A 15,595-nucleotide genomic window follows, 5' to 3' on the forward strand; every position below is an offset into this window, starting at 1 on the left:
GATATTTCCATTTCTTTTTTTAAAATTTTTATTTTTACTTTATTTTACTTTACAATACTGTATTGGTTTTGCCATACATTGACATGAATCGACCACGGGGGTACATGTGTTCCCAAACATGAACCCCCCTCAACTTCTCTACACAGTTTTAAAAACATCCTTGATTAACTTTGATGTTCTCTGTTATCTAAGTTTTTTCTTTTGTCATTTTTCTACTCTCTCAAATTGATTCAAAACCTCATGTGAAACATATATGTAAATTCCCATTTATCTCATGAGACTTCAGACATTTCTTAAGAATAAATTTTTCTGAAATGATACCCTTTATACTAACCTTTCTTTTTACTAAAGGAATCATCATGAATTTTGCTACTTCTATGGAAAAAAACTAACTTGGAAAACAAACCAATTACATAATTTCATAGAAGAGTAAAATATGAAACTACAGTCTATCACATTTTAGTTCTTCATACCTTGGAAAGTCACTGCCATAACTGCTCTTCTTAAAAATGCAGATGTTAGTAGATAGTGTATTTCATAAATGGTCATCTGACTTTACTCCCTAACAGTGTACTATTCTCTGTTTATTAATAGCTCAGCGTCCACATTGCCTACAGGAGTTACTGGTAAAAGTGAGCGTCAAATGCATGTCTCTAACTGACATCTATGTGAAACAAAGATTTCAATAAAGAGTTTGACATAATAAGACCTAGAGTCAGAGAAGACCTTAAGTATGAGTTAGCAAAAATTTGTGTCAAGTTATATCTTTGCAAGACATTTTTTCATGGTGTTCATTTACTTATTGATGTATATGATTTAGTGTCTGTTTGTAAAGGAGTTTATCATTGAGGTGAAGGATTTTTTTTGGCGTAATTATGTCGTTCTGCTTGAATACTTTCATTCTTGCCTACAAATAAATGACTCCTTCCATTGCTCTACATGAAATATTTCCCCCATTCCATTTCTGTGATAACCAGTAAAAGAGTTGTGAATGAATAATTTAAAATCATATTTATATGATGTACATGATATATATAATATTATATAAATGATATATATATATATATATATCCAAATTATGGCTCTCTAGATTTAAATTTCCATCTAGTCCTGCGACAAAGGTACAAGTTTTTCACAAACAAGCATATCCTTTTAACCTTTCTTGCTTACCTACAAAGAAACCTAAATGGAATCCCTTTTTAATAAAATTGTATGACAAAAACTCGAATAATAGAGTAATCATGAATGCTATTCATATATCACAACAATTGCCTTTCCTTCAGTTCTATTCACTTGGACTCTAGTATTAGCTGTTGCAACATAGCACGTTATCCTAAAAACAATGATTTAGTGTATGATTTTCTATGACAGGGAGTTGATCTGAGTTATGATTGTTTCCTCATGGGTCTATTGTCAGCTGTCAGGCTCTATTTTGTGTTTTGAAGGCTCCTCCACGATGGTGTGTGCAATTGTAGTGGTCTTCTGTCTTGAACAACTTTATGTCAATTTCTTCCTTTTATGTAAGTAGGTTAGTCTTTAGTTTATCGTGGATGGTGATTAGATGAGAGCTGTACCATAAAAAAGACTGAGCACCAAAGAACTGATGTTATCCACTCTGGTGCTGGAGAAGACTCTTGAGAGTCCCTTGGTCTGAAAGGAGATCAAACCAGTCACTCCTACAGGAAATCAACCTCGAATATTCAGTGGAAGGATTGATACTGAAGCTGAAACAACAATACTTTGGCCACCTGATGTGAAGAGTTAACTCATTGGAAAAGACCCTGATGCTGGGAAAGATTAAAGGTAAAAGGAGAAGGAGGTGGCAGAGGATGAGATGGTTGCTTTTCATCATTGACTCAATGGACATGAATCTGAGCAAGATCTGGGAGATGGCAAAGGACAGGGAAGCTTGGAGTGCTGCAGTCCATGGGGTTACAAAGAGTTGGACATGACTTAGCGACTGAACAACAGTCTTTAGTTGATAAGAAAAACAAACAAAACTGAATTTCTCAAATGTTAATTGCTGTATTTAAATTTCACTGTTCCTAAATCTATATATGTCACTTTTCTTTCTTCCCAGTTAGAGGAGTTGTCTCTCACCAACTTTTGTATGATTAACATACTACCCTTGACAATGCACAGCCAGAAAATTTTAAATCTTAACTCCATGAATGGTCTTTCCATGGAATTCACCAGGCAAGAATACAGGAGTTTGTTGTCATTCCCTTCTCCAAGGGATTATCCCAACCTAGGAAATGAACCCAGGTATCCTGCATTGCAGGTGGATTCTTTACCATCTGAAATATAATATGTTAACAGGAACAGCATATGATTGGACAAATATCTAGGTTAGACTCCTGTTGCTTCTTTAACAAATTACAACATTAGTAGATTAAAAGAAGTACCTATCATAAAGTTCTATGAGACAAAAATCTTCAAGTCTCATCGAGCAAAAATGAAGATGTCTGCAGCACTCTGATCCTTCTGGATGCTCCAGAGGAGAATGCACTCAATATCTTGTTAATATTTTGCTTCTAATGGTCACCAGCATTGCTTAACTCATGGTTCCTCTTTTGTCCTCAAATCCAGATGCCTACAATTTTAAATGTCTGACTCCAATTCTTCTTCCTTTCTCATCACATTTAGAAAATCTATTGTGATTATACTAGTCCAATCTGCATATCTGTGCTAATAGTCCTACATCAAGGACTAAACTGTATTTCATCAGCTATTGTAATTATGCCAGCTATGTAAGGTAGAGTATTCCAAAGTTCTTAGTATGTGGACATCTTTTGGAGGATCTTATTCTGCCTACTGCAAAGTCTTCTTCTAATAGAAATTGTTTTATGTCACAAGAATATTTTTATAAAAATCAACAAAAACTTTATCGCTACCTATAAAAATGAATACTGTTCTTTCATTAAATTAGGTAAGGATTATAAAGTCTTCCTTTTTGAAAGCTTATTTTGCTTGTAAAATAAAAAGAGATTGCAATAAAGGAAATTTAAAACAACAACAAAAAAATGAGTGAAAATCTTATCTTTCAAAATTACATACATGGAAGGGACTTCCCTGGTGGTCCAGTGATTGAGGATCTGTGCTTCCAATGCAAGGGACTCTGGGTTCTATCCCTGGTTAGGGAACTAAGGTCTCACATGCCAAATGGCCAGAAAATAAAAGAAAACAAACAAACAAAAGACACCCCCTGAATTATTTTCAAAATTACATACAAGGAAGATTTTGCTGAATACCTAAGGCTATATATAACTGAATCTAACATAGGACCACTTATTCGCTACCCAAACTGTGATCCACAGATGAGGACCTGAAGCATCAGCACTTAGCATCTTGTTAGAAATGAAGGGTCTGTGGGCCCCTGATCAGACCTGCTGAAAAATAATTTGAAATTAAACTACAATCCTTGGCAGTTTTTAGGAATAGTGAATTTAGAGAAATGCTTCCCTGGAATAAACTTTCTCACCTTCACAGAGTTGATCTTTCTATTAAGTCCAGTTGCCCAGTCATGTCTGACACTTAGTGACCCCATGGACTGCAGCATGCATGGCTTCCCTGTCCATCACCAACTCCTAGAGGAAAACATAAACAGAACACTTGATGACATAAATCAATTCCACTCCTAGACATATACCTTGAGGAAACAAAAATTGAAAAAGACACATGTGTCCCATTGTTCATTGCAGCACTATTTACAATAGCTAGAGCATAAAAGCAATCTAGATGTCTGTCAACAGATGAATGGATGAAGTAGTGTGGTACATATACATAATGGATATTACTCAGCCATAAAAAAAAGAATGCTTTCGAGTCAATTCTGATGAGGTTGATGAACCTAGAATTTTATGGGCTCAAGCAAGTAAAAATCCTAAGTCTAGCACAGATACAAAGCTGGAGAAAGAGACACCTCCTCCTAATGAAAAGTGCTTCAGTGTCACATTTCTTTTTTTTTTTCAATTTAAATGTATTTGTTTTAATTGGAGGCTAATTACTTCACAATATTGTACTGGTTTTGCCATACATCAACATGAATCTGCCACGGGTGTACACGTGTTCCCAATCCTGAACCCACCTCCCACCTCCCTTCCCATACCATCCCTCCGGGTCATCCCAGTGCACCAGCCCCAAGCATCCTGTATCCTGCATCGAACCTAGATTGGCGACACATTTTAAAAGACATGGGTATAGAGAAAGCTTCACTTAGGGCCATCTCAACAAACAGGTATATTTTCAATTCAGTAGTGATTTATTTTTTCTTCCAATTTTAGTAGATGAATGATCTTAGAAAACACCAATGTACATGTGTCTGTATTTTTTTCATTCATTTTTAATGATATTCATTGAGATAATGTCATGTAAGTTTCATGTGTACAAACAATTCTTTTTTTACTTCTGTGTACAGGACAGAGCTGCTGCTGCTGCTGCTAAGTCGCTTCAGTCATGTCCAACTCTGTATGACCCCATAGACGGCAGCCCACCAGGCTCCTCCATCCCTGGGATTCTCCAGGCAAGAACACTGGAGTGGGTTGCCATTTCCTTCTCCAATGCATGAAAGTGAAAAGTGAAAGTGAAGTTGCTCAGTCTTGTCCGACTTAGCAACCCCATGGACTGCAGCCTATGAGGCTCCTCCATCCACGGGATTTTCCAGGCAAGAGTACTGGAGTGGGGTGCCATTGCCTTCTCCACAGGACAGTTTCCATTCATCATAATAATGTCGATTTAAGCAATTCACCTTCCACTCAGTCCCCTTTCCCTCATGTAGAGAACTCTATTCTCTGTATCTACATGTTAGATCTTGTTTGCTTTGGAGTGCTTATTTACTAGCTTTGTTTGTTTGTTCTATTTCACATATGAGTGAAATCAAAGGATATTTGTCTTCCTCTCTCTGATTTATTTTACTTAGTAAAACACCCTTAAATTTCATCCATGTTGTTGCAAATGAAAGCTTTCATCTTTTTCATTCTGAGTAGTATTCCATTGTGTGTGTATGTATGTGTGTGTGTGTGTATGTATGTATGTATACATATATACTTATATACAGATGTATAACATCTTTTTTATACATTCATCCATTGATAGAAAGTGAAAGTCATTCAGTTATGTCTGAGTCTTTGCCACCCCATGGACTATACAGTCCATGGAATTCTCCAGGCCAGAATACTGGCATGGGTAGCCTTTCCAACCCAGGGTCTCCTGTATTGCAGGCAGATTATTTACCAGCTGAGCCACAAGGGAAGCCCATACTTTGATGGGCCTAGATATTTTCCTTATATCTTGACTATTTTAAATCCTACTGTGATCAACTTAAGGGTGCATATATCTTTAAAAATTAGTGCTTTCATGTTTGGGAATAAATACTCAGGAGTGGAATTGCTGAATCATATGATAGTTCCTAATTATTTGGGGAATATTTTGTTTTCCATTGTAGCTGTACCAATTTAAATTCACACCAATGAGGCACACATATATGGACAATTAGCTTATAATAAGCAAATAGTATATGACAATATTATTCCTGACCCAGTTTGATCTTAGGGTCAGGAAGATCCCATGCAGAAGGGATAGGCTACCTACTCCAGTATCCTTGAAAAAAAAAAAAATCTATTAAGATTCTCTGCTCCTTTTAAAATCTAGTTCTTTTGTTGCTGTTGTTATGTGAGTTATTTGTATATTTTAACATCAACTGCTTATCAGATATACCCCTTGTAAATATCTTCTTCCATTTGGTAGTCTTTTTCAGTTTGTTAATGATTTCCTTTTCTATACAATGTTTTCATAGTATGATACAGTAATATTATTTACTCTTGGTTTTGTTTCCCTTGCCTGAGGAGATATATATCTAGAAAAGATATTACTAAAACCAACATTACAAAGCTTCCTGGCTTTGTCCTCTTTTAGGTGTCTTATGGATTCAGTCCCAGAGCTTACTGGCTATGTTTCCGTTTGGTGTTTTATAAATTCAACCCCAAGGAAGATAGAAGCAGCAGGAGAGGTGGCACCAACTCTGGCATACCAGCGTCGGGTGCCTGCAGCATAGGGAGGAGCAGAGGTGGCAGTGGGGCATGGGACCCCCCCCCCCGCCCCCAGCTACCTAGGTGTCCATGACCCTGTGTCCCCTGCTCCCACCTCCATATCTGCAGTGTTACAGCTGGCAAACCTTATCACACTGGACATGCTATAGCACCCCTACCACCCCAGTTCCACCAGCTACCATCATCCTGCCCCATATGGCAGCAGAAACTGTGACTCAGGAGATCTCAGAGAAGCTTCACAGAAAATTATCACAAGCATATCAGAAAACTACCCACCCAGCGTCCCAAGCAGCACACCAGAAGCACTGACAACAGCAAGGTACCGTACTCCAGAGGCACAAGGTAACTCCTAGGGTACAAGGTAACTCCTCTGACAGAGGCCATGGAGGGTCTAAAGTGCAGATTCATAACTATACACAGCTCAGATAGAATTTTTTAAAAAAGCTATATCATGCAGCCACCTACTGAACAAAGATAGAAAAACATGAAAGTTCTAACCTGAATCCTTCAGCCTGCTGAGCCCCCAGTAGCCAAGACATGGAAGCAACCTAGATGTCTATCAACAGATGAATGGATAAGAAAGCTGTGGTACATATACACAATGGACTATTACTCAGCCATTAAAAAGAATACATTTGAATCAGTTCTAATGAGGTGGATGAAACTGGAGCCTATTATACAGAGTGAAGTAAGCCAGAAAGAAATATACCAATACAGTATACTAATGCATATGTATGGAATTTAGAAAGATGGTAATGATAACCCTGTATGTGAGACAGCAAAAGAGACACAGACATATAGAACAGTCTTACAGACTCTGTGGGAGAGGGAGAGGGTGAGATGATTTGGGAGAATGCCATTGAAACATGTATAATATCACATATGAAATGAATCTCCAGTCCAGGTTTGATGCATGATACAAGATGCTTGGGGCTGGTGCACTGAGACGACCCGAAGGGATGGTATGGGGAGGGAGGAAGAAGGGAGGTTCAGGATGGGGAACACGTGTATACCTGTGGTGGATTCATGTTGATGTATGGCAAAACCAATATAATATTGTAGAGTAATTAACCACCAATTAAAATAAATAAATTTATATTAGAAAAACTTAAAGTAACATTAAGGGTATTTAAACATTTTTTTTAAATATCACACATGTCAATTATATTCAACAGTTCAAACAGATTATCATATACGTGTCTTCAGGTAGAGTTTCCAAGAGAACATAAGTTTGAATGAATCATTCAATAAATAGATATGTGTGATTTTAAAAAAAGAATGTTTAAATACACTTAATGTTACTTTGCAAAAGATTCTATTTTCATGTTTTTCATCTATTTCTTGAACTTTCAGATATTCAAGTTGGATTTAGAAAAGGCAGAGGAACCAGAGATCAAATTGCCAACATCCGCTGGTTCATACAAAAAGCAAAAGAGTTCCAGAAAAACATCTACTTCTGCTTTATAAACCATGCCAAAGCCTTTGATTGTGTGGATCACAACAAACTATGGAAAATTTTTCAAGAGATTGGAATACCGGACGGCCTGACCTGCATCTTGAGAAATCTGTGTGCTGGTCAAGAAGCAACAGTTAGAACTGGACATGGAAAAACAGACTGGTCCAAATAGGGAAAGGAGTGCGTCAAGGCTGTATATTTAACTTATATGCAGAGTACATCATAAGAAATGCTGGGCTAGATGAAGCACAAGCTGAAATCAAGATTGTTTGGAGAAATATCAATAACCTCAGATATGCAGATGACACCACCCTTATGGCAAAAAGTGTAGAAGAACTAAAGAGCCTCTTGATGAAAGTGAAAGAGGAAAGTGAAAAAGTTGGCTTAAAACTCAACATTCAGAAAACTAAGATCATGACATCTGGTCCCATCAATTCACGGAAAATAGATTGGGAAACAGTGGAAATAGTGACAGCTTTTATTTTGGGGGCTTCAAAATCACTGCAGATGGTGACTGCAGCCATGAAATTAAAAGACACTTGCTCCTTGGAAAGAAAGTTATGACCAACCTAGACAGCATATTAAAAATCAGAGCCATTACTTTGCCAAAAGGTCCATCTATTCAAAGCTATGGTTTTTCCAATAGTCATGTATGGATGTGAGAGTTGGACTATAAAGAAAGCTGAGGGCCAAAGAATTGATGTTTTTGAATTATGGTTTGGAGAGGGCTCTTGAGAGTCCCTTGGACAGCAAGGAGATCCAACAAGTCCATCCTCAAGGAAATCAATCCTGAATATTCACTGGAAGGACTGATACTGAAGCTGAAACTCCAATACTTTGGCCACCTGATATAAGGAACTGACTCATTTGAAAAGACTCTGATGTTGGGAAAGATTGAAGGTGGGAAGAGAAGAGGACGACAGAGGATGAGATGGTTGGATGGCATCACCCCACTCAATGGACATGAGTTTGAGTAAACTCCGGGAGTTGGTGATAGACAGGGAAGCCTGGAGTGCTGCAGTCCATGGAGTCACAAAGAGTCAGACATGACTGAGCGACTGAACTGAAGTGAACTTGATGCCTCAGGGTCTTCCCAGCTGATCCTAGTGGTAAAGAACCCCTGCCTGCCAATGCAGAAGACTTAAGATATGGCGTTTGATCCCTGGGTCAGGAAGATCCCCTGGAGGAGGAAATGGCAACTCATTCCAGTTATCTTGCTTGGAGAATCCCATGGACAGAGGAGCCTGTCAGGCTACAGTTGAAAAGTCACAAAGAGACATGACTGAGCAAAGCATGGACACACAATAGGTATTGTGGAACAAAACTGAATAAGGAATAGAATCCTGAAGAGGCAAATAAAATACAGTGACAACTAGCAAGATACAGTGTATGTCAAAGTCCAAAATATCAGCAAGAGCAGCTAAGGTGATGATACTAAGGAATGATGTACACAAACACGAAATCAATGGTCTGAAATTTTCCTTGTTATAAACACACAGATAGCCGTGAATGTCTTCAGCAGTTTTCTCCGCATAGGGGCAGTACAACTCATGACTATTCTTTATTAAAATAACTCTTGGATAAGAGGGAGATCACTAAGCTTAATCAAATGAGTTACATAAATTGTATGAAAGAGGTGAGATCAAATAAATGGAAATTTCATGAAATAAAGGAAGGAGCAATGTCTGCTTCCACAATCTGATCTCAAAAATTTGCAATTTCTGCCTGTGAGGTTTTAAATCTTTCAGTCATGGTCCCTTCTTCAGCTTAGAACAACTGGTGTTTTAATCATTGTCCTCCTAAAGAATGCTCTCAGAGCCCTCTTTATGTCCTTGTTCCTCAGACTGTAGATGAAGGGGTTCAGCATGGGTGTGACCACAGCGTACATCACCGAGGCTGTTGCACTTGAGTGTGAGCTTTGGGTAGCAGCAGAGCTAAGGTACACTCCTAAACATGTACAATAAAATAAGGAGACAACTGAGAGGTGAGATGCACAGGTGGAAAATGCTTTATACTTCCCTTGAGCTGATGAGATTTCACATATGGAGGACACTATCCTCGAGTAAGAGTAAAGGATGCCAGCTAAGGGAGCACCTCCCAGCAGAACAGTTGCAAAATACATCACCATGTCATTAAGAAAGGTGTCAGAACAGGCAAGCTGGACCAACTGTTTCAGTTCACAGAAATAGTGAGGGATTATCACCTCTCTGCCGAAGGACAAACTCAACACCATTAAAGTTTGCAAGAAGGAATGTAGGATATTGATGACCCAGGAAACAAGAACCAGCAGTCCACAGAGCCGGGCACTCATGATGACCGTGTAGTGCAGGGGATGGCAGATGGCTACAAATTGGTCATAAGCCATCACCGTTAGGAGGAAGTCATCCAACCCTACAAACAGTGTGAAAAAATACACCTGGGTGATGCAACCTTCATAGGTGATAACTTTGTTCTGGGTCTGGATGTTCCACAGCATCTTTGGGATGGTCGTGGAGGTGAAGCAGATGTCTACAAAGGACAGGTTGGAGAGAAAGAAGTACATGGGGGTGTGGAGGTGGGAGTCTGAGCTGACAGCCAGGATGATGAGCAGGTTTCCAAACACAGTGATCAGGTACATGGAGAGGAAAAGCCCAAATATGATGGGCTGCAGTTCTGTTTCCTCTGAGAATCCCAGAAGAAGAAAACCTGAAACATGTGTTAGATTCCTTGGTACCATGTGGTGGAGGTGACCTAAAGGAAAGGGGAAAATATCTTGTCTAATTTTCACAAAAAAAGACATTGCTCACATCATTGAAAAACTATTATTTATATTTTGCTTAATTGTATTTAAATATATTTGCTTAACTAAGTGCTGCTTTGTTTATGGATTTGCTCCCCTTTAAGGAATTTTTGTGTCATCTGGAACTGACAGCGTTGTCCCACTTGCTGCTTCTTCCCCAGGATGTCATCTCTTCCACATAAGAAATACTTTCATTCATTTGGGGATTATGAACGGAGTGATGATTATGTTCCAGGTGATGTCTTGGCAATGAGTATAGGGTTCTAAAACACAAAATCTCTAAGAATCCAGTCACAAAGTAAACATAAGCAAGTCGTATATGTGTGTGGGTAAGTGTGTGTGCTCAGGGGCTTCTTTCCCACTCCCTGCACTGTAGCCCGCCAGGCTCTTCTGTCCATGAGGTTTTCCGGACAAGAACATTGGAGTAGGTTGCCATGCCCTTCTTGGGGTTCTTCCCCACCCAGAGATAGAACCCCAGTCTCCTGAGTCTCCTGCATTGCTGGCGAGTTCTTTACTGCTGAGCCACCAGAGAAGTCCATATATATGTGAATATATACTGGATGTGTATATATATATATATATATATATCTTATAAGTTATATATAACTTTTGAATGGTAACTGTTGCTATGAGAAAACCTAAAAGGTTTTAGGGAAAGAGTAGAGAAGGCATGCTATTTTTTTAGATTCAAGAATGAAAGAGTAGGATCCATCAACATATCAGGTGAACTGTATGCTTGGCAGGGAGAATAGCCACTGCAAATGCACTGAGGAAAGTGCTTGTTTAAAATGTTCAAGTTTAAGAGAAAAAATGAAACCAATGTGGGGAGGGCATAAGCCAAGAGGGAGTGAGAAGAGATAGTGTCAGAGGATGCTGAGGAACAAGGTGACCTCGCTGGTGGTGCTGAAACTTCAAATCAGAAGACTTTCATCCACCTCATGTAACTAGTACTTTATGAAATTGCTGCAGAGATGTCCAATGTGTTTAAATGGATCCCTTTTGTTGACCTTGCTGTGCTCAGCTGCTTCAGTCATGTCCAACTCTGTGATCCCATGGACTGCAGCCTGCCAGGCTCCTCTGCCATGGTATTCTCCAGTCAAGAATACTGGAGTGGATTTCTATGCCCGCCTTCAGGGGATCTTCCCAGCTCAGGGACTGGACCCAAGTCTCCTGTATTGCAGGCAGATTCTTGGAGTCACCTTGGAATATATGAACTCAGTACCACTGCTGTGAGGACTTCTCATACTCCACCACGCACCACACACACAGGCATACACACGGAGGCACACACACACACACAGACACACACACACACACACAGGCACACACACACACAGTAGACACTGGCCACCGAAGCTATATTACTTCTATGTTTTTCACCCCTCATCCCTAACTACCTTGATTAAGTTAGAGTTTGATACAACTGCCATTGATAAGATCAGGTTATGTAAAGTGGTATACAAAAATTCCAGTTTGTAAGTATTCTTGGTACCAATATACTCAGGACTCAGTTTTGGTACGGCCATTTTACACTTGTATTAAAGATCATTAAAAAGTAGTTGAACGTGAACCTATGGTTGTCAGGGGGAAAGATGAGGGGAAGGGACAGTTAAAGAGTTTGGGATGGACATGAACACAATGCTGTATTTAAAGTGGATAACCAACTAGGTCCTGCTGTATAACACAGGGAACTCTGCTCAATGTTATGTCTCAGTCTGGATGGAAGGGGAGTTTGGGGGAGAATGGATACATATATAAGTGTGGCTGAGTCCCTTTGTTGTTCACCTGAAACTATCACAACATTGTTAATTGGCTTTACTTCAATATAAAATAAAAAACTTGTTCAATGAATGTGCATCTCTCTCTCTCTCTCTCTCTCTCTCTCTATATATATATATATATATATATATATATATATTTGTCCTGTCTCAAAACTTGAATTTTAAGGCATATGTATACATCAGGAGACAGAGAGGGATTGGGGAGTGGGTAGAAAAAGAGAGAAATGGACTCAAGATGGAATAAAGACCTAATAAACTCAAATGTCTCCTGAGAGACTGTGGTAAAGAGGTTTCTTTGGTTCTGGTGACATTTCATGTGCTGGGTTTTTTTTTCCCCCTGGATGTCCAGGAAAAATAATAACAAATCAAAAACATATTTATTCATATAATAAAATAGTGATATCTTTATGATTCAAAACATTTGCAGGTTGGATAGCCCAACAGAAAGTGAGCAAAAGGACTGAGCCAACATTTCACAAATGGATATATAGAAAGCATAATGAAATATGGATTGAATATTGATTTTCTTTAATATCAGGCAGCAATACTTATTTTTCTGGGGTTGCTTAATACCGATTTGACTGATTGGTTTTATAGGTCTGACAGCAGGCAAGGCAAGATTCTCCCTTTTCATTTGCGGCATCATCTCTCTGTTATGCTTGTGTTTTGATCGCTTTTCCCATGAGTCCTATGGGCACAGTCTAGTCCTAGTTCTGCTGTTCATCCAACTAATGATCTGTTCGGTCCATCCACATAAAGCCTACCCACAGCGTAACAATTCTGCTCTTATCACTCAGTAACGTCCTTCGTATTAGTCATCTGAGGACACGATTACACACACATTTCTTTCATTGTACTCTGTCTTTCTAATCATAATGCAAGATCCAAAACAGGAAGGAAATTCACCTGCTTTGCTCACCCTTGCAGTTTAATGAAGTGTGTGAATAAATGTGCCCTGGTGCCAAAAGTAATTTAGAAAACTGAAAAGCTAGGAAGTAAAAATATGACACAGAGGATGAAGCCAGGTTAAATGGTATGATTCTGAACCAAGTGTAATGAAAGCAAATGAAGTATTGACAACTAATTGAACAGTACATATAACAGTACATATGACATGGATATGAATTAATGACATTGGCAGTGACCTAGAGATAAAAATAACATGATATATTCATAGAATGTTTTGGTATGTAATCTCCCTTCCACTCACCTGCCAATCTAACTAAAATATTCTTAATTTTTTTTGTCAAGAATATGCCCCAAAAGTCAATTGAAAAGCAATCATTTGTTTAAAAAAAGTATTCGAAAGTCTATTTACTATAGAAAAAGTGACATGTAATATATGGGTATATAATAATAACAGAGAAATCAAAATTGGACCACATACTCAAAGTTTCGCTCTAATTCAGTATATGACTTGAGAAAGCAACACAGAATCTCTTTCATATCATTCTCCTGTGGAAAATATATTTGTCAGGTGCTTCTGAACTAGGAGTCCTCTCTGACTTGTCTGGCAGAAAATGTAAAGTGTTACAACATTTTAAGGGAATAAATGAAGATAGCAGTAAATATTCAAAATACAGGTGTTCTTTAATTCAGAGTTCCCCAGAGTTGGCACAATTGACATTCTGGACCAGATTGTTATTTGAGGTGAGGGTCTGTCCTGTGCATTGTGGAATGTTTACAGCATCCCTGACATTTATCGAGCCCTCAATATGTCACAGTCATAACAGACTCTGGACATTGTTAGATGTACCCTGGGGGACAAAGTCATCCACAGTTAGAGCCAGAATTTGAACTTCACTTTTTTATATTTTTTTAGTATTGATATACTAGAAATGCAGAAAACATAATATAAATGATTGCTGGATTTGACCACACAAAATTTATATAGACTCACAATTCCTCTCAAATACATCTGTACCTAATAAAATAACTAAATGGCAAATAACCAGTTGGTGAGAAAAAAAAAATCCCACCGTAAAAGTTGTAAAGGAATGCCTTCAATTCATTCTACATCACTCCAAAGCTAATACCCGATATCTTTAGGAATTCCCAGGTGGCACTAGTAGTAAAGAACCTCCCTGCCAATGCAGGAAATGTGAGGGATGCAGATTCGATCCCTGGGTCAGGAAGATCCCTTGGAGGAGGAAACGGCAACCCACTCCAATATTCTTGCCTGGAAAATCCCATGGACTGAGGAGCCTGGTGGTCTGCAATCCATAGGACTATAAAGAGTTGAACAAAACTGAACCAACTTAGAAAGCACACATGCACAATATCTTTCACCCCAATTAGTTAATAAAATATTGGGCATAAGTTCTACTTTTACTAGAAACACTTTATGCCTCTCATCCCTCTTCTCTTTGGGCTTCCATTCCATTCTACTGAACATTGTTATTGAATTCAATGTCCACTTTTCTTTCTAGCATCATAAAATATATCAATATTTCAATCAACCAAGCAAACAGCCATAGCGGTCTCTGCTCTGAGTTAAGACGAGTTGTTTCTAATGTAAATTCTTTGGATTTCATTTTATCTTAACATTTTTAGCAGTATCTTTTGAGGTCTCAGACTCACCTGCATGGGACTATGAACAGAGGGCTCCTTATGGAAGTCTGAATCCCTTCTGGGTGGATGATGATCGAGACTGAAGCTCTGTCTTCAGATGAAAGAGCAGGAAGGAGGGGTCAAGCATTGGTTCTTTACTCAGACTTAGGACTCCAAATGCAACAGTTAGTCTACTCCATGCCCAGGCTGTACAAGCTCAGGGATGCCGCAGAGGAGGCATTTACAACTCTCTACATGTCTCATTAGGTACATTTCCCTCTTGATAAATGACCTACAGGCACATGAATTCCTTGTGGGACTTGGTCTGGACAAAATCTTGTTTTGTTGTTGTTGTTGTTGTTTTTCCTAGTCATTCTCTGTTCCCAGGAGACCAAATTATAATCCAGGCAAATTCAGTTTTTATTAACCCTTCTCCATTATCTCTAATCCTGCCAGAGTCCAAACTCCCAGCATCTTATCCCAACCCCAACTTCGAGTTTTCTCCAACAAGTCAGACTGAGGCAACTGTCTTGAATCGTTCTCTTTGCTGGTCAGTGCATTGACATTTTGTAAGGACACAGTCCATAATATTCTTATCAAAATTTTATTCCCTTCTTTATAAGAGGGACTGCTTTGTTTCTCTAATGCAAAACATTGGGCAGTGCCCCCTTTGGTTTCTCACGTGTGTGTGTGTGTATGTGTGTGTGTGTGTGTGTGTGCTCAGTCGCTCAGTGTGTGTGTTCTTTGAGAACCCACGAACTGTAGCTCACTGGGCTTCTCTGACCATGGAATTTTCCAGGCAAGAATATTGGAGAGGGTTGCCATTCCCTACTCTAGGTGATCTTCCCAACCCAGGGATCAAATTCATGTCTCTTGTGTCTGCTGCATTAGCAGGCAGATTCTTCACCATTGCACCACCTGGGAAGCTCAGTTTAAACCATTAAGAATTCCATACTTATATCTGAAGTAAATAGTTATCATT

The 15,595-nt window shown here is 38.8% G+C and overlaps 1 protein-coding gene across 1 annotated transcript; it reads right to left on the reverse strand.

The window, feature by feature from the left end:
• Positions 1-9,265: 9,265 nt before the first annotated feature.
• On the reverse strand, positions 9,266-10,225 carry LOC138440570 (olfactory receptor-like protein OLF4). Its single transcript, XM_069590272.1, has one exon. The coding sequence runs from the start codon at positions 10,217-10,219 to the stop codon at positions 9,266-9,268; it is 954 nt and encodes a 317-aa protein (XP_069446373.1). The 5' UTR covers positions 10,220-10,225.
• Between the last annotated feature and the right edge of the window lie 5,370 nt (positions 10,226-15,595).

This window comes from Ovis canadensis, chromosome 5, assembly GCF_042477335.2.
Source record: "Ovis canadensis isolate MfBH-ARS-UI-01 breed Bighorn chromosome 5, ARS-UI_OviCan_v2, whole genome shotgun sequence".
In the NCBI taxonomy this organism is placed as follows: domain Eukaryota; kingdom Metazoa; phylum Chordata; class Mammalia; order Artiodactyla; family Bovidae; genus Ovis; species Ovis canadensis.